Here is a 24,521-nt window from a genome sequence, read left to right as displayed (position 1 = left end):
CCGCTGCGCCAACGTGCCGATCCCCTGCAGTTCTCCACCCTGGAGGGTCGTGGAGGCTGGTTCTTTGTTGGCGGCGTAACGCTCTGAGTTTTTAAAGGTCAGGGAATTGAGGGCACAGAGGAGGAGATGAGGTTTGGGATGGAGCAGCCTCCTCATACTGGACATAGGGCAGGCCTGAGGGGCTGAGTAGCCTACTCCTGCTCCTATATTCTTATGAATGACAAGAGTAATTAAAATTTGGGCTTAGCCAGAGGCCAAAACTGGAGCATATTAGGTCTCAGAAGGTTGCGGAACTTGATGGGGAGAATGGAGGAATATAAAAAACAGACTTTTCTTTGTTTTGCTGTATTCTTTTCAAAACAGAGGAAATGTAGTTACACTGTGTCTCCAATGAATAGTTATTGATACAAAAAATAATTTGAATTGAAAATACTGGTTCTTGCAGTGAAGGAGTTTTTTAGACCCTAGTTTGGTGGTCTGGCAGGTAGACCTAATTATCATTTTTCTCGCAGACTGATTGGACAATTTATATGTTTTTAAAAACTCCAACGGTTGCTGGGAATATTCAGCAAGCCAGGCAGCATCGATGGAGGAAGAAGCAGAGTTATTGGTTTCAGGCCAGGCTGCTTTCTCAAACTAATAAAGACCTTATAATTCAAACATGTTTGCAGTTGCTGAGAAAGGGGGAGGGTGGAGAGGACAAAGGGAATGTCTGTGGGAGGATTGGGAGCAAGGGGAATCAAATGAGGTCAGAGATGGTGGTGCTGGCTGAGAGAGGGTGGCGAAAAAAGGCTTATTAAATTGGAGAGGATGCAAATAAAAGTTGAAAGCAGAAGAGGAGAGAGATAAAAAGGCAAAGTTAAAATTAAAGAATTCTGGAAATGTAGGCAAAACTCTGCAGACGCTGGAATTTTAAATAAAAGTATGACATGCTGGAAATATTCAACAGGGTAAAGTTAATGATACAAATTGATGACCTATGTTTAAAGACTAGAGGGCATCGCCTTATGATAAAAGGGGCAAAGTTTCAAGGGGAGGTATGGGGCCCATTTTTTACACAGAAGGGGACTGGGTGGCTGGAGTGCGTGCTGTAGAAGGTAGTAATGGAGGCAGATACAATAGTGACCTTTAGATAGGCATAAGGATATGCAGGAAATGGAGGGAATATGGACCATGAGGACTACGTCAGAAGATCCTTCATGACTGAGAACTGTTGGTGAGTGATTTTTTCTAGGTACAGTGAGGAGGGGGATTAACAGTCACCAGGGGTCTACATATAACAACACATCATTATTTAAATAAGTATATCTATATGAACATATAAGGGTGTATGAGTATTCTTGTATTAATATCTGATACTTGATAAATATTGATTAGGGAATGGGGGTAGGATTAAATAAGTTCACACTTCTTCCTACTCCTTTTCGCACATGTTAAGTAATGGATGAAATTCCTTGTATTTCTTCTGTTTTTTTTGTTTATTTTGTTTTTTAATTGATGTCTTTTAACATGTTCGAAATAAAATAAAATGGAAATGAAAAGTGTCCAGACCTGATGCTGTACATGACTGCTTTCTTAAACCTGCACAGACCAACTAGCTGGAGTTTTTTGCGGACATATTCAACCTCTTGTTACTAAGGTTTGACGTTCCCACCTGCTTTAAAAGTGTATTAATAATACCAGTGCCAAGAAGAGTAAGGTGACGCGCCTCAATGGCAACCGACCGGTGGCACTAACATCCATGGTGCTGAAGTGCTTTGAGAGATTGATTATGGCACATATCTTCTGACTTTGTACGCTGTGGACTTCAGGGCTTAACACTGAACTAACCAATTTCAGATCCCAGACTTGTCCCAACTGACCAATTCTGATGGAACCTTACTAATCTGAAACACAACTCTATTTTTTCCTCTGTAGATGCTGCCTGCCTTGCTGACTATTTCCAGTATTGGTTTATTTGAGATTTCTAGCATTTGCAGCATTTTGCAGCAACCTACACCCAGAGACATTTCTCTTTGCCCTTTTTTCCCTCTCTCCATCTCCATTTTCATTTATCCACTTTTATTGACAACTCCTTCAGCCAAATCAGCTGCAAATAATGTCCTCACCAGCCTCTCTCAGCCAACACCTGCACCTCTTACGTGGGGCTGGCTCAGAGAATGTGCACCACTCCTGGTTTCCATCCCATCAGATATTCCCTTTGTTCCCTCTTTCCCTGCGGCATGAAACATGTTTGATTTCCAAGTGTTCTCAGTTGTGGCGAGAGCCCAATGAACTGAATCAATAACTGTGCATCTCCCCACAGATGCTGCCTGACCTGCTGACTTTGTTTGTGCATATTCCAAGAGCTGTGGGGTTTTTTTTGGCTTCGAAAGTGGTGCACATTATCTGTGGAATTCTCTGCCTCAGAAGGCAGTGGAAGCCAATTCTCTGGATGCTTTCAAGAGAGAGCTAGATAGAGCTCTTAAAGATAGCAGAGTCAGGGGGTATGGGGAGAAGGCAGGAACGGGGTACTGATTGCAAATGATCACTCATGATCACATTGAATGGCGGTGCTGGCTCGAAGGGCCGAATGGCCTCCTCCTGCACCTATTGTCTATTGTCTATTGAAAATAAAATACTGGTTTTGTGCTAGGAATGTAAGTCAATAAATAATCAAGGTCCCTTTTAGTTGGCGATTCCTCACCTTCCTTTATAATTCAAATAAAAGCACATTTTTTGCATCCAATTAGTTACTCTTGGAATCTCAATAGTGACCCAAGGATGAAATATGTCGTGAGCTGCCATGATCTTCTGCAAACCTGGATACAGCTGGTTGCTTTGAATGTTCTCAGTTCTGGTTTCAATAAACATTTTAATTAAATGATTTGCTTTGTGTTTCAGTCAATCAGCAGGTTTCGGATCCAGTGTGAGAGAGTGAGCTGCCTTGTGCTGATCTCTCTTTACAACCGCGCGGTTGCCATGGTGCTTACATTGATACATGCGTTGCAAAGCCGGCGATACTTTGAACGTGGATTTGTATTAATGACTTCCAGGCTGAATTCCGTCTCATTTCCTCCCTTGCTCTCTCGGTTTTCCCGCACTGTATGCCAGTCACATTGTGAAGACAGCAAAGTGCACTGTTCCCAGCCACCAAATGCCTGAGCTGGTAGAAGCACTAACAGATCTATGTCAAACGGGCATGGGGTCGAGGATTGCTCCAATGGCTCGTAAACGTTTTCCAGGCAGCCGTTTCGGCACACTACTGAGGGAAGCCTGTCCTGCAGATGTTTCATTCACAGCACTGCATTAGGAGTAAAAGTGTAGAGGAAAGACAGCCAGTGTAAAGAGCGAGAGAAAGGGGTGAGACAGAGACTGGTAGATGGTAGGTGGAACCAGATTGGGGAGGTGGGGGGGGGGGGGGGGGGGGGGGGGGTTAGTGATGGGCAGACAGGGTCAGGTGGGGAAGGGGTGAGTGTTGACCAGAAGTTAAACCGAGCCCCTGTCTGCCTTCCCATGTGGATGTAAAGGAACCCATCGTTTAAAAAATGGTCCCGACCTGAACCATCACCTGCCCATTCCCTCCACACTGAGTTCCTCTTGCCACTTGTGCTTTGTTCAAGATTCTAGCATCTGTAGTTCCTCATGTCTCCACTGTTTCTTGGGCTGGATCCTGCTCGACGGTGGCCAATGGTTCCATGCGGAACCACCAGTCCTTCCTCTTCGCTGTCCAGCCAGTCTGGGCACTGAAGTGTGCAGGTCAATGATAAACTGGCGAATGGGCACGGTGGCGCAGCAGTAGAGCTGCTGCCTTACAGCGCCAGAGACCTGGGTTCGATCATGACCACGGCTGCTGTCTGTCTTCCTGTGACAGCGTAGCTTTTCTCCGGGTGCTCCGGTTTCCTCCCGCATTCCCAAGATGTGCAGGTTTGCAGGTTAATTGGCTTCGGTAAATTTCCCCTCGTGTGTAGGATTGGATCACACAGAATGTGTGCACGGCTGATTGTACAGGTGGTCGATGGTCAACGCACACTCGGTGGGCCGAGGGGCCTGTTTCCACACTGTAGCACTGAACTAAATGCATCTTGTAGTGTCTGTGCCAACTGACTCACTACCAAGTTCAGGAATGGAGCACAGATGTGCAAAGCTGAAGGGACTAGATGCACATTTCATATCCCCCCCCCCTCACCCCACCACACCCCACCAACCCAATCATTTCACAGGGATGACCCACCAAAAGGTGAGCAGGTTTGAGTGCTTTGCTTATTTTCTATACATTATCTCAACCTTTCTAATGGATTTCTGTGGCATCTAGCTGTTTTTAATTAATTCTACTTAATTTTGTTATTTCTGCTTTAAAAACCATTCAAAGCTATTTAAACACATTTAACATGCCTCTAGTTATTAAAAACATTTAGAAATAAAGCAAAGGACCCCAGCAGTGTTAGCAGTGTCAGGGTGATCTGCTGGCAAGTCCCATCTAAAGGGGCAGCACAATGGTGCAGTGGTAGAGTTGCTGCCTTACAGCACCACAGATGGGGGTTCGATCCTGAATACGGAGTTGGTACGTTCTCCCTGTGACCACGTGGGTTTTCTCCGGGAGCCCCAGTTTCCTCTCACCCTCCAAAGACGTACAGGTTGGTCGGTTAATTTGCTTCGTTAAAAATAATTGTAAACTGTCTTAATGTACAGGATAATGCCAGTGTACGGGGATCGCTGGTCAATGCAGACATGGTGGGCCATAGACCCTGTTTCAGTGCTGCATCTCTAAATCTAAAAAAAATCTAAAGCTCTGTTTGGTGGGATGACTCCCAGGCACAGAGGTGCCGCTGTGCTGGCCTCCATATTCTGATCGAGTTGGTGCAGGTGAACATCGTGGGAGTGGTCCCTGACTCCCATAGCTATCTAGACTACACTTCGTCCCACCCTGCTTCCTGTAAGGACTCTATCCCCCTACTCCCAATTCCTCCGTCTATGCCGCACCTGCGTCCAGGATGAGGTTTTCCACACCAGGTCATCGGAGATGTCCTCATTCTTTACGGAACAGGGGTTCCCCCCCTTCCATTATAGATGAGGCTCTCACTGGGATCTCCTCGATATCCAGCAGCTCCGCTCTTGCTTCCCCTCCCCCCATTTGTAACAAGGACAGAGTCCCCCTTGTTCTCATCTTCCACCCCATTAGCCACGGCTTACAGCACATAATCCTCCGACATTTTCGCCTCCTCCAACGGGAACCCACTACTGGCCACATCTTCCCATCTCCACCCCTTTCTGCTTTCCACAGAGACCGTTCCCTCCACAACTCCCTGGTCAATTCGTCCCACCTACCCAAACCACCCCCATCCCCAGGCACTTTCCCCAGCAACCGCAGGAGATGCAACACCTGTTCCTATACTTCCCCCCTCGGCTCCATCCAAGAAACCCGACAGTCTTTTCAGGTGAGGCAGAGGCTCACTTGCACCTCCTCCAACCTCATCTATTGGATCCGCTGTATATCGCTGAGACCAAGTGCAGGCTCGGTGATGGTTTTGCTGAACACCTCCGCTCAGTCCGCCTGATCCCCCGGTTGCTCAACACCTGAACTCCCCCTCCCATTCCCTCACTGACTTTCTGTCCTGGGCCTCCTCCATTGTCAGAGTGATGCCCAGTGCATATTGGAGGAACAGCACATATTTTGCTTGGGTAGCTTACACCCCAGCAGTATGAACATTGACTTCTCTAACTTCAAGTAGCCCTTGCATTCCCTCTCTCTCCATCCCTTCCCCTTCCAAGTTCTCCTACCAGTCTCAATGTCTCTGACTACATTTTATCTCTGTATCGCCCACCCCCCCCTGACATCAGTCTGAAGAGGGGTCTCGACCCGAAACACCACCCATTCCTTCTCTCCAGAGATGCTGCCTGTCCCGTTGAGTTACTCCAGTATTTTGCGTCTATCTTCGATTTAAACCAGCATCTGTGGTTCTTTCCTACACATGGTGGGAGTGGTGCTGAGTTTGGGAGAGGCTCTAATTCAAGATAATTGGTGTGTTTTAATAAAGAAGTTTCTCCATTCCATTGCCCAACTTTTGACAGAGCTTCATTGGCCCACAACAATATGACAAGGTGAGTTCAGTAACCAGCCAACATGAGGACACTCATTTTGGGATTGACAACGGGTGAATTTCTACCTCTTTAACGCTGTGGGTACAGATCACAACGTCACAGCCCAGCCAGACTCCACACACCCAATCTGCCATCTATCAGCCCAGATGCTGATTGACCTGTGTATATTTTTATTGGCATCACTCCTGCCTGCCCTACTGTGGGGCCAGGCTGATCGCTGTGCTCACGTTTCCGGTCACAACATTGGTTCCCAGCACCATTCCTTTCACATTCCCAGTTCCTGGGACCTGCTGGCAATGAATCAAGCTCCATCCGTGGGGAGACACTATGGGAATAGGGGGCTTTCAATGGATAGCAACGGGATGCTAGGCACAGTCCCAGATATAATACAGCCTGGACTAGCTACGATTTTAGCGGAAGGAGTTTGTGTTAAACAGCAGATGACAGCATTGATTTATGGAAGCCTCTCTGTCTTTTCTCTTATGTGTCACCTCGTCTGCTGATTTATAAATGTTTACATGGAGTTGTCATGTTGGCAGATATTTGTTTGTCTTGAGCTCCTTTTATATGGGAACTTTAACAAAAAAACGCCTCATTTTGCTGCCACAATTCCAACTTATTGTTCTAAGTTTGTCCAACCTGCGATCGATCTGAAGTTCAGACATCACTCTGTGCCTGGGTTTGGCAAATCACCATAGGGACGTCGGCAAAGCGGGCAGCTATCTGAGAAAAGTCGATGCATCTAAACTCTGGGCAGCATCTGAAAAGAGTGGGGCAGGGGCTTGGTGGTAAAAACCCTTGTGTCAATGCAGTCGAAAGCACTGCAAGGAATTGCACCTCAGGTGAGAAAGCACAGGCCAGGCAAATATCAACCTGTCCTCTCCTACATCATTCAACCAAGGGTTTTTTTTGGTAACACTCTCACAGAGTGTGAAGGCTTTGGGTTCAAGCTATTCTCCACCATTTGTTCGTGCAATCTAGCGTGAGCAGCCCAGGGAACAGTCAGTGCTGCATTGTAAAAAAGTCCAGTCCATTGTGCAAGGTATAAAACTGATAGGCTGCAACGGATCGTTCGCACAGCTGAGAAGGTTGTTGGCTGCAACCATCCCCCCCATTGACGAACTGTACACTGCAAGGGCCAGGAAGCGAGCGGGCAAGATCATCTCTGACCCCTCTCACCCTGGCCACAAACTCTTTGAAGCACTTCCCTCTGGAAGGCGATTGCAGACTGTCAAAGCAGCCACAGCCAGACATAAAAACAGCTTTTTCCCCCACGAGTGATAGTTCTACTCAATAACCAAAGTCTGTAGTTTCTTTTTTGCTCTGGTTTAGATAGAGCTAGATAGAGCTAGATAGAGCTCTTAAGGATAGCGGAGTCTGGGGGTATGGGGAGAAGGCAGGAACGGGGTACTGATTGAGAATAATCAGCCATGATCACATGGAATGGCGGTGCTGGCTCGAAGGGCTGAATGGCCTACTCCTGCACCTATTGTCTATTGTCTATTGTTTATTTTCACCCACATGTTTAGACAGTAATGTTGTATCCTTATTGTTTTGATCAGTTTATGCTTTAATCTTAATTGTTAACTATATGGTTGTGTTGTCATTTGTGAGCGGAGCACCAAGGCACATTCCTTGTATATGCACATACTTGGACAATAAACTTATTCATTCATTCATTCATAACTATGTTTTTCACTTCAGATGGAGGTTCAATATTTGTGCTATTGGAGCTTTGCTCCCTCATTGACTATTACAGCCAAATTAAGGGCAATAAACTGGTCATTTACTCGTTCAACTTTCTTATTTTTTCATTGTAGGTGGCAAAGTGGCACAGCTGGTAGAGCTGCTGCCTCACAATACCAGAGACCAAGGTTCGATCCTGGCTGTGTGGAGTTTGTACGTTCTCCCTGCGACCACTTGGATACCTTGGGCTGCTCCAATTTTCTCCCACATCCCAAAAATGTGTAGGTTTGCAAAATTGCTCCAAGTGTGTAAGGAGTGGATGAGAAAGTGGGATAACATAGAACAAGTGTGAGCGGGTGGACTCGGTGGGCCGAAGGGCCTGTTTCCAAGCAATATCTCAAAACTAAACTAAACTAAACAAGGAACTGCAGATGCTGGAATCTTGAGCAGAAAAACAATGCTGGAGTAAAATCAGTCTGAAGAAGGGCCTCGACCCAAAACGTCACCTATCCATACCCTCGGCAGATGACTCGCTGCGTTACTCCAGCACTTTCTGTTTTCCTCAATTTTCTCGTGCGCAGTATTTGAAAATCAAAGACCATCCGTGCTAATTCTTGCAATCTGACATCTGTTGAGGTGTCGTAAGACTGAAATATTCATCTGTTCCTCTCTCCACAGATGCTTCCTGCCTCGTGAATGTTTCCAGTAACGTCGTTATCATTTTTTTTGTGTGCGGATTGATGATCTTATTTGCTGAGATAACACGACCCTTTGTTAAATAATTTACGAGCCCAATCATTCTGAGCTTTCTGAGGATGAGAACAGGACCATAAATTGAAAGCTTTCTGTTAATCTCTTTCTGGTCCTTCCTTTCTCAAACAACATCTCCCAAGCATTTACTCACTTTGTATGATCTTGCTGTGTAGGCAGTAGTGTTTATCCAAATTTCAGCAGTGAAAGAACAACTACTGCTATTGGAAGTGCTTCAGGACATTTTGAACCAGTGGATCAGTACTTTGTTCCTGAAAATCAGGAATCTGGTCTCAAATGCGGTAAGCACAAACAGAGAGCAGTGCTGAACTACTATCTACCTCTTTGGTGACCCTCGGACTATCCTTGATCGGACTTTGCTGGCTTTTCCTTGCACTAAATGTTATTTCCTTTTCACGTATCTAAACACTGCCAATGGCTTGATTGCAATCATGTATTGTCTTTCTGCTGGCTGGATAGCACAACGCAAAAGCTTTTCACTGTACCTTGGCACACGTGACAATAAACTAAACTGAACTGAAGATATAATTTGAATCTTCTCCCTGTCCATGCTGTAATAAAATGAGCTGCACTCCATTTCCAGCGTAGTTCAGTCACAGAACATAGCGACTTCGTTACTGAAAAGGACAGCTGGTTTGCGAAGGGAAAAGTTCACGTAAATTTAACACGACGTGTGATTCTGAGGCTGTGATTAAGATATATTGTAATGCTTTGTGCTTCAGCCATTATTCTGGAACTGAGAATGCCTTGATGTTGACATAAGTTAAAAGTTCCTAAGCCGCACAATCAAGAACTCAATCAGGATATCACAAATGTGCAGCACGTCAGTGCTCTGGGCAGTTAACATATGTTGTTTTTCGCCAAGCATCAGCTTGGAGTGCAATAATACAACTGCTTGGCACTAGTGTGTGGGCTTCTCAAGGCACTGGATAGATATCACCAATGCTATCACCACCCTGGCCACACACTCATTTACCCCCTGCCAAAGGGAAGAAGGTACAGGAGCCTGAAAGCTGTAACTTCCAGGTTCAGGGACAGCTTCTTCCCTACAGCCATCAGACTGTACACTACAACCACCAATAAGCTCAGAACTACATGGACTTGGCATTGGTTTTGTCTATTTGCACTAGTATAGTTTGTTTTTTATGTGTGTATGTGTAGGATACACATATGTGTAGTATGAGTAGGATAGATGTTTTTTGTTTCATGTTGGTTTTGTGATTGTGTGTGTTATTGCTTTATTTTTATTGCCTCTCATTGTTGGATTGCGGGTAACGGAATTTCGTCCAGACACATGTTTTTGGATGACAATTAAGGCCATTCTATTCTATTCTATGTGGAACATAAGACAATAAAACACTCTTGACTTGATTCTCTCCGCAAAAGCCTTCAATTTCACTGGAAGGACAAAGGAACCAATGTCTAGGATGGAACTGCAGATGCTGAGTTTAAACCGAAGACAGACACAGAAGAAGGGTCTCGACCCGAAACGTCACCCATTCCTTCTCTCCAGAGATGCTGCTTTTTGTGTCTATCTTCAAGGAACCAATGTCATTGTCCGCTGCCAAGCCAACATCGCCAGAACTGAGGCCTCTACTTACACTCAGTCGGTTCCAATAAGTAGGCCATGTCATTCACTTGCCCACCACCAGACCCGTGTAACAGACACTCTATAGGTGTTATGGGACTTGAGGATGGGAAATGAGTGTATGGAGGAGGGGAAAGGAGCAGTGACCCCTTTCTGTTTTACATAGCGATCACTCTCTCTACAACTTCTTGGTTCACTGATCCCTTCCCAAGGAAGGGAAGGGTCTCAACCTGAAACATCACCCATTCCTTCTCTCCAGTAGTGTGAATTGTGAGGAAGATGCAATAAGGCTGCAGGGTGACTTGGACAGGTTGTGTGAGTGGGCGGATACATGGCAGATGCAGTTTAATGTAGATAAGTGTGAGGTTATTCACTTTGGAAGTAAGAATAGAAAGGCAGATTATTATCTGAATGGTGTCAAGTTAGGAGGAGGGGGAGTTCAACGAGATCTGGGTGTCCTAGTGCATCAGTCAATGAAAGGAAGCATGCAGGTTCAGCAGGCAGTGAAGAAAGCCAATGGAATGTTGGCCTTCGTAACAAGAGGAGTTGAGTATAGGAGCAAAGAGGTCCTTCTACAGTTGTACCGGGCCCTGGTGAGACCGCACCTGGAGTACTGTGTGCAGTTTTGGTCTCCAAATTTGAGGAAGGATGTTCTTGCTATGGAGGGCGTGCAGCGTAGGTTCACTAGGTTAATTCCCGGAATGGCGGGACTGTCGTATGTTGAAAGGCTGGAGCGATTGGGCTTGTATACACTGGAATTTAGAAGGATGAGGGGGGATCTTATTGAAACATATAAGATAATTAGGGGATTGGACACATTAGAGGCAGATAACATGTTCCCAATGTTGGGGGAGTCCAGAACAAGGGGCCACAGTTTGAGAATAAGGGGTAGGCCATTTAGAACGGAGATGAGGAAGAACTTTTTCAGTCAGAGAGTGGTGAAGGTGTGGAATTCTCTGCCTCAGAGGGCAGTGGAGGCCAGTTCGTTGGATGCTTTCAAGAGAGAGCTGGATAGAGCTCTTAAGGATAGCGGAGTGAGGGGGTATGGGGAGAAGGCAGGAACGGGGTACTGATTGAGAGTGATCAGCCATGATCGCATTGAATGGCGGTGCTGGCTCGAAGGGCTGAATGGCCTACTCCTGCACCTATTGTCTATTGTCTATTGTCTATTGTCCAGAGATGCTGCCTGTCCTGCTGAGTTACTCCAGCATTTGGAGTCTATCTTCGGTTTAAACCAGCATCTGCAGTTCCTTCATACTCCTTTCTCTTCATCTGTGCGTGCACCTCCCATCTCTGAGTCCCATATTCCCCTTTTAATCCCTCTCTTTCCACCCTACCCCTGTCCCAAACCCCCATATGCTTCCCTCCAGCTTCACATTTTATTCCACATCTTCCCCTGACACCCTGTTGTCTCCTTTTCACCTCTAGTCTTTGTCAATGACTCCACCTATCAGCCAATCCCATGCCCCATTCATCACCTGTATCAACCAAACACTTTGCCAGGCTTTACCCCACCCCATCTCGCTTGTTCAGCTTTCACCCCATTGTTCCATCTATCTGCCTGACCCACTGAATCCCTGAGTTCTCTAGCACTTTGTATTTTGCCCCATAATTTATTTGTAGGTTAATTGTTGCCTCCAATTTTCAGATTCATTATTAAAAGATATTTCTAGGGACAGAGGCAGGGAGGTGAGTAGGCTGGTCACAATATTTGGGATTTTGTGGTGCACCTTAATACGGTACTAGAAGGACCCATTGTTTGATCAATCTTCCCAACACATGCACACACTCACAAACACACACACGCGCATACACATAGTCCAATGGTATTAGACTTGCAACCACATAATTTCGGGGTGTGAGCTGCTTTACATCCTCATCATCCACCCTGGGTAGTTCTACGGAAGTGGCAAAATTTGCAGCAAAGGTCAACTACGGTACTCTGAAGCACCAATTGCCACTTTTGATTGTTGTAGTTGACATACGAAAGAAGAACATAATTTCACTGTCACCGAACATAATTTCACTTCGAGCCTGCACCGCCATTGAATATGATCATGGCTGATCATCCAACTCAGTATCCCGTACCTGCCTTCTCTCCATACCCCCTGATCCCTTTAGCCACAAGGGCCACATCTAACTCCCTCTTAAATATAGCCTCAAACTGGCCTCAACTACCTTCTGTGGCAGAGAATTCCACAGATTCGCCACTCTCTGTGTGAAAAAAAACCCAAAACTTTCTCAGATAGGGTTTGTTTCAAACATCAATAGTGTGTGCCATCATAACTTGAGTATTCCAATTTGAAGATGCAATCACAGTTTCAACGCATGTCAGATATGATGATGCCAACTCCACAGAACAATTCATAGCTCAGATGGCTACATGGAGTGAAATAATATTCTCTGCCTCTTCACTTGTGGTAGGATGTGGAGTGGCTTGGCAGAATGCTGGCAACATGAAAAGGTGAAACTGCAAGAAACAAATGCCCAGCTGGAAGCAAGAGAGTGATGAATGACAGAAATACCTCAGGCAAGTATCACGTTAGTTCAGAGAGCAGTCATCAGAGACCCTGCCCTCAGCACCTCCTCTGCCAACACTAATTTCAATGTGTGCAGTTTACTTTCATTCTTCGTTCCTTTCATTCTTGCACAGACCCAGACATTTTTCTTCAGCCCAAGTATCAAGAAGTTTTTTTTTCATGTTCTCCATTCAATTGGATGAAATTAAATAAAGTAAGTTCATTTCGGACCTTTAAATGGAGGAAAACAACCAGTGTGTTGTCGTCAGAATGAAGGTTGAGGATTCGAGCCACACTGCTGAGTTACCAGCACATAACCCATGCTAATGCCCCAGCGCTACATTGATAAATGTGACATTGCTGGAGCTCTTGTCTTTCAGTAGGTTCTGTCTGACTTATCAGGAAGAAAACATTCACACTGCTCTGAATCAAGGGTCTCGACTCGAAACGTCACCCATTCCTTCTCTCCTGAGATGCTGCCTGACCTGCTGAGTTACACCAGCATTTTGTGAATAAATACCTGCTCTTCAAAGAAGAACATAGAAGCTCTCCCTAGTGTGCCCAACGATACGTATCACTTTATCAACACCAACTATAGAAAGTGATTGGTCAAGTATCTCTTTGGCCATCAAAGGACATTCCTGTCCCAAGTCAAAACATTACAACAATGGGTCTATATTGCCTTAGCTCTGACGTTTGCTGATGAGTGAGCCTGCATTTTCGGTTGTCTCTGTTGCCAGTTGTGGAAGCCTACTGTTAAGTCTTGTCCCTATCACCATCTGTGGCAGCCTTTACATTCAGTTTGTGTCTGCTTCCTGTGGAAGCCTTTATATATTTACAATTATCTCTGCCATCTGAAATGGATATTCAATGTTGTTTATGTTCACTATTGTGAACCTTTATATCTACATGTCAACAAGCTCTTATACGGAATCTTTTCAAATGCCTTCTGTATGTTCAGATACATGTGATCCATTATCTCCCACTTTAATTATCTCCTTAACAAATTCAGCCAATTTTGTAACATCTTACCTATCAAATGGAAGCATTTAGTTCTCTGACAGATTCTAGTTAAACTTTCCCACAGCAGATGTCAAATTAATAGGTCCATAATATTCTAGTTTCTCTCTCCTACTGTCCTTAAATGAGAGTGATAGTTTTCCAATCCAAGGGAAACGTTCTGAATTGAGAACATTGTGATTGCAATAAAGAATCTGCAATTTCCTCGTCTGCTTTCAAAATCCTGTGCACCATCAACCTCTGGATATGTTTTTCTTTGGATCCATTTTTTTGGCGTTATTTTATCTGTTGTCATTTCCTTGATTTATTTTGTATCTTGCTTGTACCTTGTATATGCTGCCTTGGGGACTCATATTCTCTTGTTCCTCTCAGAGTATGAAATGATTAAACTCTCCCATTGTAATAGCAAGTTACTCTATACTCGGCCCGAAACGTCACCCATTCCTTCTCTCAAGAGATGTTGCCTGTCCCGCTGAGTTACTCCGGCTTTTTGTGTCTATCTTCAGTTTAAACCAGCATCTGCAGCTCCTTCTTACACACTACAACCTTGTCACTGCTCTCTGTAGGGCTACAGATAACTCCTACAAAGGCCCATATTCCATTCTGTATTCCTCAGTGTTTCTTCCCCCAGCCACACCCCCTGTGGATGCTCCATCTTTCTAATGCTGTAATCTGCCACAGGGTTTATCAGCACAGATCTTTTTCATTTATCAGCCCACCAAGTCTGCGCCAATCATCCACCGCTCATTTTTAAATGAACACTTCCCTAGCCTACATTTTTTGTTCCCCGTGTAGCCATCACTCCCTCCCCCACCCAAGGGCTACACAGTAGGGGAAAATTTACAACAGCCAACCTTACCTTTGGGATATGAGGCAACTAGAGCATCTCTGGGAAACCCACACGTCACAAGGAGAAGGTGCAAAGTCCACCCAGACAATATCAGAGGTCAGGATTGAATAAGGGTTACTGGAGCAATGAGGCAGCAGCTATATCCAGTCCTGCCTAGGTCTCTCATTGACCATTTCTCCAGCATGTTGTTTAAACAGGATTGTTGCTGTTCTTTATTCTTTCTGCTGGATGCTTCATTGAATACTAGCTTGAAATACTTTGGCCAACATACCCTGCCCTTTTACCGCTTGTTGTTGTGATACATTTTCTCATCATACACCGAGAATAATCACTTATTGTTCCTTTCATTTCCCCACCGTTGCATTACTTTTGACGATTCATAGTTGTTCTTCCTTTACTCTTTAATTTCTGCCCCAACCCAACTATTAAAATAACGTTTAACAAAATCTTTTTCACAAATCTATTTTTACCTTGGTCCTCGACTGACTGGAGTGAAGCAAATCTTAATTCTTTCCAGGTCAAAATAGAGCCATTATTTCCCATACCAATCCCACTGCCTGACCATCAAGTTACTCCAGCATTTAGAGTCTATCTTCAACCACATGTTTAATTTTGATTTCTTTGCCTCCACAGCAATATACTTATCACCAGGGCCATAATCACCCTCAGGTTAATCCAACCAAGCTTTCAGGAAATTCTTTGATCAGTCTGAAGGAGGGACCTGACCTTAAACATTGACTGTCCATTCCATCTCTAGATGCTGCCTGACCCGTTGAATGAATACCAGTACTGTGTCTCGCACAAAAAGCTGTAGTACTTTGTATCCCTAAGCTCTTGCTCTGTAACAGCACTGGACCTCCTTTCCACCTTCAATGACATTTGTTTCAACATGGATCCCAAATTACATTCTTTGGTTTTTTTTGGTGGGAGGGGTAGGGGGGTGTCCCTTTCCACTAAATTTGCCCAAGAACAAGGTTGGCGACAATATATTTGGAATCCTCATCACATTTCCACTCCACCAAATCAAGACGCACAAGGGAAATTTTAATTTCATACGTGACGATTTAGTCTTTTTAAAAACTTTTGATACCTCAGTACAATAATTCAGGTTGCCATTAAAACATTACCAAACATCAAGGTGCATGAGAAGGTTACTGGACAATTGCAAAGAATACAAGAAATGATACTTTTGGGCTGGAAATCAAATGTCCCCTGCTTGTTGCCAAATTTAACAATTGTGGCGACTTTTTAAAACATATTTTACATTGAAGCAACGGACTCTTATACGGCAGTGGCCCAGCTCCAATGACAAGAAAATGCAGTAACAGATACAATCTAAGGGATCCGGAGATTACAAAATGAAAATGGCTAGTGTTCAATCAAAGGAGAACTTACAATAGTCATTATACATTGACAATAACTGACCATCATTTCTGGTCAAATTATAGGCAGGCAACATTGCTGTTTCTATGAAAATCCCCACAATGCTACCAGTTACAGGGGGCTATGCATCAGATTCCTGGTTAAGGGGGAAATTCAAGTTGCAGTCCAGGTTTTCTGCAAGAAGGAGTCAGGTCTGTTTATCCCAGGTCTCTCATATGTCAGACCACAGGAAAAGCCGAGGATTTTTCATTCTAGATAACTGGGTCGTAAACAACTGGAGAAATGTATAGTCTTTGATGCTGAAGCCCAGTTACGGAGACTTGCAAGATAACATGTGAAACAGAAGTGGCAATGCAAGAACAGAAGCATCTGTTAACTGGCCTCTGGATTTAATGAGCATGTCAATCACTCAGATGAAATTTGGCCACTAACAAAGTATTCTGGCATTGCCAACAATCCCCGTGTGTGAGTGAGTGAACAAAAACTGTCCATTTACCAACACCGAATGAATTAAACCAGGCGCATAGAGGTGGTAAAATGGCATAATAGGAGTCAAGATCTCCACAAAATTAATTAAAATGGTATATATTTTGGAGAGTGTGGCCAATAAACAATGGGTCTCTACTCTTACCAGAGATGACTACTGTAGACAAACTCAGAGGCTGTTGGCTCACTTCTTTCAGATCAGTGGGATCAGATTTAACTTTAAAGTGCCCATAAGGTGAGGAGAAGCAGAGGGTTCACCCACACATGTCCATTCTACACACTGGCCCCTTCCACATGCAGATGTCATTTTAAAAAAAATTGCTCATCCCACTTTAAGTCAACCAGAAACATTTTCACAAGCAACATTTTCAATGAGAAAGTTTAACAGTCAAACACAAGTCATATCAATTACACAAAAACATACAAATAAAATTAATTACACTCTTCCATCCTTGCACTTTCTTAAATATACACGCATCGCAATTAAACAATAGCTGTGCTTTGTAAACCAAAAGGAGACATGTTATATATTACATTTATGTACAGTGTGTCTGAGAACCAGAACCATAGCTTAACATTGGGCCAAATGCACTGCAAAGATCTATGGAATTACACAAAATACATTTGGGCTTTGTCCTCTGATTTCGACAGTTGGCAACCGCTTTCAGATGTGCGAGCACAAGTAGAAAGAATGTTTCAAATACAAATACGCATTAGGTGTTGACTGAATCATCCGTGCTCCAAATCAGAGACAGCACACAGCTTAACTCTTGAACCTCTGGGTCCTATCCATAATCCACTGATGGAATCAATCCTGCAGCTTTTTTTTGTTGCTGATCCCCCATTCCCAGATGCCTTGCCCCTTTGGAGAGCAGCATTTTTTCATCCCCTCACAGGCATTGATTTTTAATCCAGGAGAGCTCCACTGCTGTAACTGTGGTTGCTTGGTTTGTGTGTGTGTGTGTGGGGGGGGGGGGGGGGGGTTACATTGCCTGTTGGTCGAGGTTCAACAGTAAGAAACGGTACCTGCAGGGTTTTTTTAAATATAGGAAAAAAAAATGTTAAAAAAATGTTGTTTGAATGATCAGTAGCTATCACACAATAACTCAGTCATACATCATGGCAGTGGGCAGACAAATCGCCCATAAATAATTTACTATCATGCCCTTGCATCGTTAGCTGCCTTGGTCAGTGGAAGCTGATAATCGCATCTGGTCCAAGCACAATAGATGTTTTGGGATTCCAAGCAGATATTTATGCTTCTGATTATATTATTCCAACATTGGACATACCAATTTCCTCAGCATAAACTCAGTTCTGGGTCCACATTATGAACCGGACTAGCTCTTAAGGATAGCGGAGTCAGGGGGTATGGGGAGAAGGCAGGAACGGGGTACTGATTGAGAATGATCAGCCATGATCACATTGAATGGCGGTGCTGGCTCGAAGGGCCGAATGGCCTCCTCCTGCAGCTATTGTCTATTGACTACATATTTGATTAAAAACTTCACATTGGATATCCCGATAGTTGACGGCTTTATAAAAACAAAAGTTGCACCTCACTGACCTTCCAGATTCCCGATCTATATGGTCATTACCATGCTATACAAATCCATTGTGATTCTGCTGAACTCCACACAATTCTTTAAAACAAGTGATAAATTGCTCTTAATGTGAATGGAATGGTAACCCTGTTCCCATGAGAGTTAGATTGTAATCTTATGGACAATTAGGCAGCTATTTCATTTGTAATAGTTTATGCGCTATGGTGTCGGTTTTAACGTCATCCCCAAGCTTCCATCCTTGCTCCCGGCACATGTAAACTCTGATGAAGAATTATTCTGTGCATAAAGTTGGATGGTGGGCCCTGATCCTTTCAATTGCCCTCTCATCCACACACATTCTTACCTGCCTCTCTTTCTGCACTTCAAATTTGTGCGGAATTATGTGTTACCTCCCAAGTGAAAGTCTACGTTAGATGACGCATCACCTTTTGAGGAAGCACCCAATAGTCAGAAGCTTTGGCTTAAACATATTGGTAAATGTTCAATAAAAGCTGATTAAAAAAAAAAATTGGTATTGAATGGCACATGGAAAGACAAAAAGAACAGCCCTTTAAGTTTGACAATCAATAAAATGTTAATTTATATTCCAGTAAATAGCAGATTAATGATCCCCTAGGCTCCTCAAATGCTCATTTTTCATTTCAATGTGTCACTTTACTGCCTCATTATTCCTCGACTGCTAGTTCAGACCGTAGAAATAGCAGTGGAATTATTTTAAGTTTAAGAACCACCTTATTAAAATGCTATTTTGCCTCTGGACTATATTCATTATAGTCTGCTTAAAAGATGTTATTACCAGACACACAAAACGGTGTCACAGGGACTGAAAAAGATATTCTCTGCCTCTGCAGAGGTTCCTCTTCCTCAAACATCACTGCAGAAAGCATGTCCACATCAGTTAGGTGAAAACTCATGGATTGAAACCTTCTTACACCCTGGAGGCAATATATCAAGACTAATGCCACAATCCTAGTTAGTAAGGTGATGCTGTTGCCATGTATAACAATGGTCACCGCAGATCACCCGAACCCTGTACAAACACAAGTTAGTGAGCCAAGCTACAATCAAAACTTGCTTAGTTTTAAGTGCACCCAGAGCATCATCTCGGTTGTGTCAATTCCATCTTTAGATAGGCCCTTTGGGGAAGGTTTCAAATCAACGCCTATCTGCCCAGTAGATGACTGTCTAAACTAGTACCATCAACTTTGACGTGAAAACTCCCATCAACTTCAAAAAACGTTCAAAGCCGTCATATGTATAAACCACTTGTCGCAACGAAGACTGCTATCTGGTATGATTAAAGAGACTATGCTCCGACCACGATGGATTTCTCTAAACATTTATAAGCTGCTCCCTTCCAGGCCTGATTCAATGAAAACAACTGAATTGTTTTCAACAGTTACACAAACTCTACATGTGTGGTATTAAAAATTTCTCTTCAACGTCTGTCACCAGACCATCTCCCAGATGTCATTAAAGGCTGGTGTTCAATCAGACACAAGAACGATCACAAGCTCGGGGCTACATGGTGCAGTGGTTAGTGTCTGTGAATAAATTGCAGATGTTGAAAACCATAAATTATAGTAAATGTTGGAAACACTCAGCAGATCAGGCAACATCTATGGCGAGACAAACAGCATTAAGGCCAAAACGTCTCCGCCACTAAAGGGCACCTGACTTTAAACATAATCTCCGATTCTTTCTCCACGGACATTGCCTGTTTTTGCATTTTGTTTTTTATTTGAATATTGTTTAAACACGAAACACATTTACAAACAGGTCAAAGTTGTGGAATCATACAGCTAAGGACTTAGTGCTACCTGCTTGAAAGATTTAGTCCCACAACTAACCTATCCCCCAGAACCATAGACTCTCACTTCATACAGTTAATTTATAAAAGGGCAATGCTAACACACTCTTTCAGGCAGCATTGTCCAACTTTTTATCCATGTTAATTATTTTAAATCTATGGAGAACACTTTAACACACCTATTTTACCCAATCCCAGCATCAAGCATTTTCACTAAGTGACTGATGCTGGTAGCAGAGGCGATTTTAAATTAATTTACATTAGTCACATTTTGAGGTAAAAACCTAGTCTGCCACAGATAGCCCCGGTTAAGATTTGGAATAGGAGGGTATTATTACTAACCTTACCTTCCACAATCTGGGAACTGCCTGCTTTGATCTGTTTCTGGTTAATTAACATTGACCCAAGTTGGCCAAAATGGAGGCTTGTGTGTGACAAATAGCACGGAGAGGACATAATCAGGAGCAAAAGTACATTTTCAGGCCAGCAAATTGCAAGTAGTACAGCATCACAGGAATGACCACTTGGGCCTCAGCCAGATCAGCTTCAACAATGATGCCAATCGCATTAATCCATCTGCCTATCCCTCTATCCCCTACCCTGTTCACATATCTATCTAAATACCTTTTAAATGTTGTTATTGCTTCCACAACCTCCCCTAACAACACATTCCAGGCACCTAAACACTCAAAGCAAAACTTGCCCCACCAATCTCATTTAACTTTCCCTCTTCTCACTTTAAACCTATGCCCTCTTACATTTAACTTTTTCACATTGGGGAGATGGACTCCAGCTGTCAATCCCAGCACTTCTCACAGTTTTATACAATTCTCGCAGGTCATCTCTTGGAGTTGTAAACCTTGTCCTTCTGCTGAAATTTGAACAATTTCACTCCTCGCATTTGCTTAGGAGACCTGCTAGTTTCAAGGTGGGGGTTAAAATAAATGAACCGACAGGATTGATTCCATTGTTGCAAAGGTACCGGGAAAACGGTGCAGCACAACACAAGCGAGGAGCAATGACAGAAGTTTGAGGATTCCCTGGGATGTAAATATTACTGGAAATAAAGCTGGCAAACGCTTCTGGGCGGGTGCTTCAGATTTACTCCTGGATTGCTATTATCAATGATGTGCTGTTGCCCAAAAAAACAATGTCACTCTCAAGGTATAAAGCTGGAGATGAGATAGTGTCACAGTCCATTGGATCAGGAATCCTCTGACTCAAGCCTCTTGATCGTTCCAAGCCGGTCCATGAGATGTAGCCCAAGCCAGTCTCAGCTCACTCCGCTTCCTTCCAGCAGCTTGCAAGTTGTGTGGCTCCCCGCTCCCACCCAGCTGCCGAAGCCGAGGAAGTGGGTCGGCCCTCAATGGTGGTAGAGAACTCCTTTCAAGAGCACCATCGAGCTGCGAGTCAACCACCCCGCGGGGAAGAGTAGAACACTTTTTACCTCTGGGAGCCAAGGGGTTAACTCTAGGAGGACGACAGAGGTAACAAACAAACAAACGCAGCCCGCCCGGCTGGAGCCTACTTCCCATACTTGGCCTTACACTGCAGTATGTGTTTGTGCAGGCGGTCAGTCCTGGCCTGCAGCATCTGAGCGTGTTCCTGGGAGAGGAAGCCAAGCTGTGGGCCGAGCGGCTCGCTGGCCAGGTAGAGGGCTAGTAGCTGCCCGGCGGTGTCCCGGGACCGGTGTAGCTCGGCCAGTCGCCGGGCAGTGTCCCTGCGGAAGATGCACAGAGTCTTGAGCAGCGACTCGTGGTATCGCTCCCACATGGGCAGCACCCGGTAGCCGTGCACCAGCCCAGCCTCGTTGTCTATGAAGACCAGGGCCCCTCGGGGTGTGCGGTGTAGGTTGTTGGTCGACCTCTCCATCACCCGTGAGTCCCACTGGAGGCTCAGCAGGTTGCTGGCCAGCCGGTCGAAGTTGGCCGTCAGATAGTCGAAGAGGATGAGGTCGGACCACTGCGCCAGCTCCCTGGCCTCCCTCTCTGTCACATTGACCAGGTCCCTGGCCACAGGGTGTAGGCTGTGGGCTCCTGGTCTCAGTGCTGCCGGACTCACCACCTCACTCAGGTTCCCCAGCCACTCGGACATGCTGACTACCGGCCTGTCCGCCCACGGAGCCGCCTGCACTTCATGCCGGACCCTCAGCCACTGGTCACTGTTGGCGTTGACTCTGGCCAGAGCCAGGGCCGGCACGTTGCGGATACCCAGCAGGCGGGACAGGTAGAAGGACAGGCTCTCGCCCAGCACCTGGTCGGGGTTGATGCCGTAGCGCACACAGGCTCTGCTGCCGTCAGCCAAGGTGGCCAGGCGGTTAGACGGCCTCCCGCACCCCCTCTCCAGCCTCAGCAGCCGCGACGTGCGGGCTCGGTGCTGCCAGCGTTTAACGTGCAGCTCAGAGAAGCCGGCGGGGGGAGAGCGGTCGGCCCTGCGGCTCCAGAATACCCCCTGGTCCACCAACTGGTCTGGGGATAGCGGCCCGGCACCCCCCTCTACCCCCTCCTCTCCCCGCTCCACCCCGGCCCGTCCCGGGTACAGCGAGCGGTCGGCCCTGCGGCTCCAGAATACCCCCTGGTCCACTAACTGGTCCGGGGATAGAGACCCTGCAACGGCTCCCCCCTCTCCCCCCGTCTCCCCCTCCAACCCTACCCGTCCCAGAGACAGCGAGGGGCTCCCCCCTGTCCCAGTCCCCTTCTCCCCCTCCTCTCCCCGCTCCTCCCAGGTCCGTCCCGGTCCCCCCCGGCTCGTCCCAGTCCCAGTCCCCCCCTCCTCCACCCCCCGCTCCGGGCGCAGGGACACGGCGAGCAGAGTTCGGAAAGTTTTGGTTCTGTGTGGGGCCGGCGGGGAGCCGGGGTGAGCCGCGGGCTCAGAGTTATAGCTCAGCCTCAGCCAACCCAGCAACGACAGCAGAGCCAGGCCGGGCAGCAGCTGCTTCATCCCTCCCGGCTCTGTGGCTCTCCGGCTCTCTCTCTCTCTCCGTCCCTCGCCTCGCCTCGCCTCGCCTCGCCGGCCGCCTCACGGCTCCAACATCATTGCCGCCCCTCTCTGGTCTCTGGCTCTGGTCTCGTTGCGCCTCCACTCCCGCTCAGAGACGGCTGTCCCACGGCTACACGCTCCACAGGACGGGGCAGTCTCTGCTGCCGCTCCCCATTCCCCAGCCTGGCAGGCAGGCAGGCAGGCAGTCCGTCGTTCACAGCTGCCCTCTCGGCATCCAAACCCCCTGTACTCGGGCTCTCGCCGCTTTAAGCCGCCAGCATGTGATCAAGGAGGTGGGACTTCCCCGGCGCTCCTTCAAAAGAGCAGAGGCGGCGGCGAAAGGAGCCTATGTTCTTGGTCGTCGGAGAGGATGACTGGTAACAACAGGCTCAGCGTCCCCCTCCCCTCTCCCCTCCCCCTCCCCCTTCCCCTTCCCCTCCCCCTCCCCTCTCCCTCCCCCTCCCCCTTCCCCTTCCCCTCCCCTCTCCCTCCCCCTTCCCCTCCCCCTCCAATCTTACAAGTGGTTTGACTGCCTTGATACAGCGCGTTGCCCACTCCCCCTTCCTGAGATTAACCCTCTCCCATCCTCCCTAACTACTTTTTTAAACGTCCGCTCCATTTAATTCTGCACCACTTCATGCAGCGTGCAAACAGGCCCTTCTGCCCACCGCCCATTTTTACTCGAATCCCATCCGAACACATTTTATTCTCCCCAAAACCTCCATCGACTCGCGTCACATGAAGATACACTCACCTCCTTCCCAGCGAAGAAGGGTCTCGACCCGAAAGGTCACCCATTCCTTCTCTCCCGAGATGCTGCCTGACCTGCTGAGTTACTCCAGCATTTTGTGAATAAATACCTTCGATTTGTACCAGCATCTGCAGTTATTTTCTTATATATATCCTTCCCAGCGGCGAACGTCAGCGGCTAATGAACCCACACACGTTGTGGGTGTGGGGAGAAACCTACGTACGAGCTAACAGGAAGAACGTGCAAACTCCACACACACAGATAGCACACAAGTGCACCCCCCCCCCCCCCCCCCACATCATCGTCCGCTGTCTGTGTCAATTGTTACAAGGGACCAACACAACTATTAACATAGAAAAATAGGGGCAGGAGTAGGCCATTCGGCCCTTCGAGCCAGCACCGCCATTCAATATGATCATGGCTGATCATCTAAAATCAGTACTCCGTTCCTGCTTTGTCTCCATATCCCTTGATTCCTTTAGCCTTAAGAGCTAAATCTAACCTCTCTCTTGCACATAAACCCAATGCATGCATTCAAAGGACAGATGGGGGATTCGATGTCAGTATCGCTCAGATCCCACGGGGGGTTGGGAAATCAATCTACAATCAATAGTGAGGCACCGAGGTTGTCCTCGTCCTCTTGCTCCAGTCTGGGACAGAGAAGTTATTGTGTCTAACAGCATGGGAAGAGGCCATTCCAGTGCGTGCCCGTTCGTGAGTAACCCCATCTCCCAACACTTATTTGCCGAGCAAGGCATCCATGGTAACACTCTTCCAGGTGAAAATGCGAAATCCTAAACCCATGCCTTCGAGTTTTATCTACATCTGATATGCAGCATACTTTTCCTGCGACCTTCTCTATCTGTACCCCTTAACATTTTATATGCCTCCGTTATTTCCCCCGTCTTAATCTCCTCCGTTCCCGAAATAAACTCCTTCTCTCCAGTTGCTCAAAGCAGGTGGCGAGACTCCAAGCCGAGGCACAAATACACATGACCTTCAAGTTTAGAACTCGTGCGATATGAACTACCA

General features: G+C 46.1%; 1 protein-coding gene across 1 annotated transcript; it reads right to left on the bottom strand.

Annotated features, from left to right (window-relative positions):
• Positions 1–15,576: 15,576 nt before the first annotated feature.
• On the bottom strand, positions 15,577–23,131 carry fjx1 (four-jointed box kinase 1). The gene is made up of 2 exons (XM_078415072.1): positions 22,504–23,131; positions 15,577–22,320 (listed from the first exon to the last, which is right to left on the bottom strand). Exons 1-2 carry the CDS (start codon positions 22,697–22,699, stop codon positions 21,284–21,286), a joined length of 1,233 nt encoding a protein of 410 aa, XP_078271198.1. The 5' UTR covers positions 22,700–23,131; the 3' UTR covers positions 15,577–21,283.
• Positions 23,132–24,521: the final 1,390 nt, after the last annotated feature.

The sequence above is a fragment of the Rhinoraja longicauda genome, chromosome 18 (assembly GCF_053455715.1).
Source record: "Rhinoraja longicauda isolate Sanriku21f chromosome 18, sRhiLon1.1, whole genome shotgun sequence".
NCBI lineage: Eukaryota > Metazoa > Chordata > Chondrichthyes > Rajiformes > Arhynchobatidae > Rhinoraja > Rhinoraja longicauda.
This window is presented reverse-complemented; position numbering and strand designations above follow the sequence as displayed.

Excerpts from the sequence above, each read along its gene's own strand:
- fjx1 (XM_078415072.1), bottom strand. The coding sequence starts at position 22,699 with ATGAAGCAGCTGCTGCCCGGCCTGGCTCTGCTGTCGTTGCTGGGTTGG. Across the intron at positions 22,321-22,503 it reads GACTGGGACTGGGACGAGCC|GCCGCAGGGCCGACCGCTCG; the intron begins GGGGGGGACCGG and ends GGGTATTCTGGA.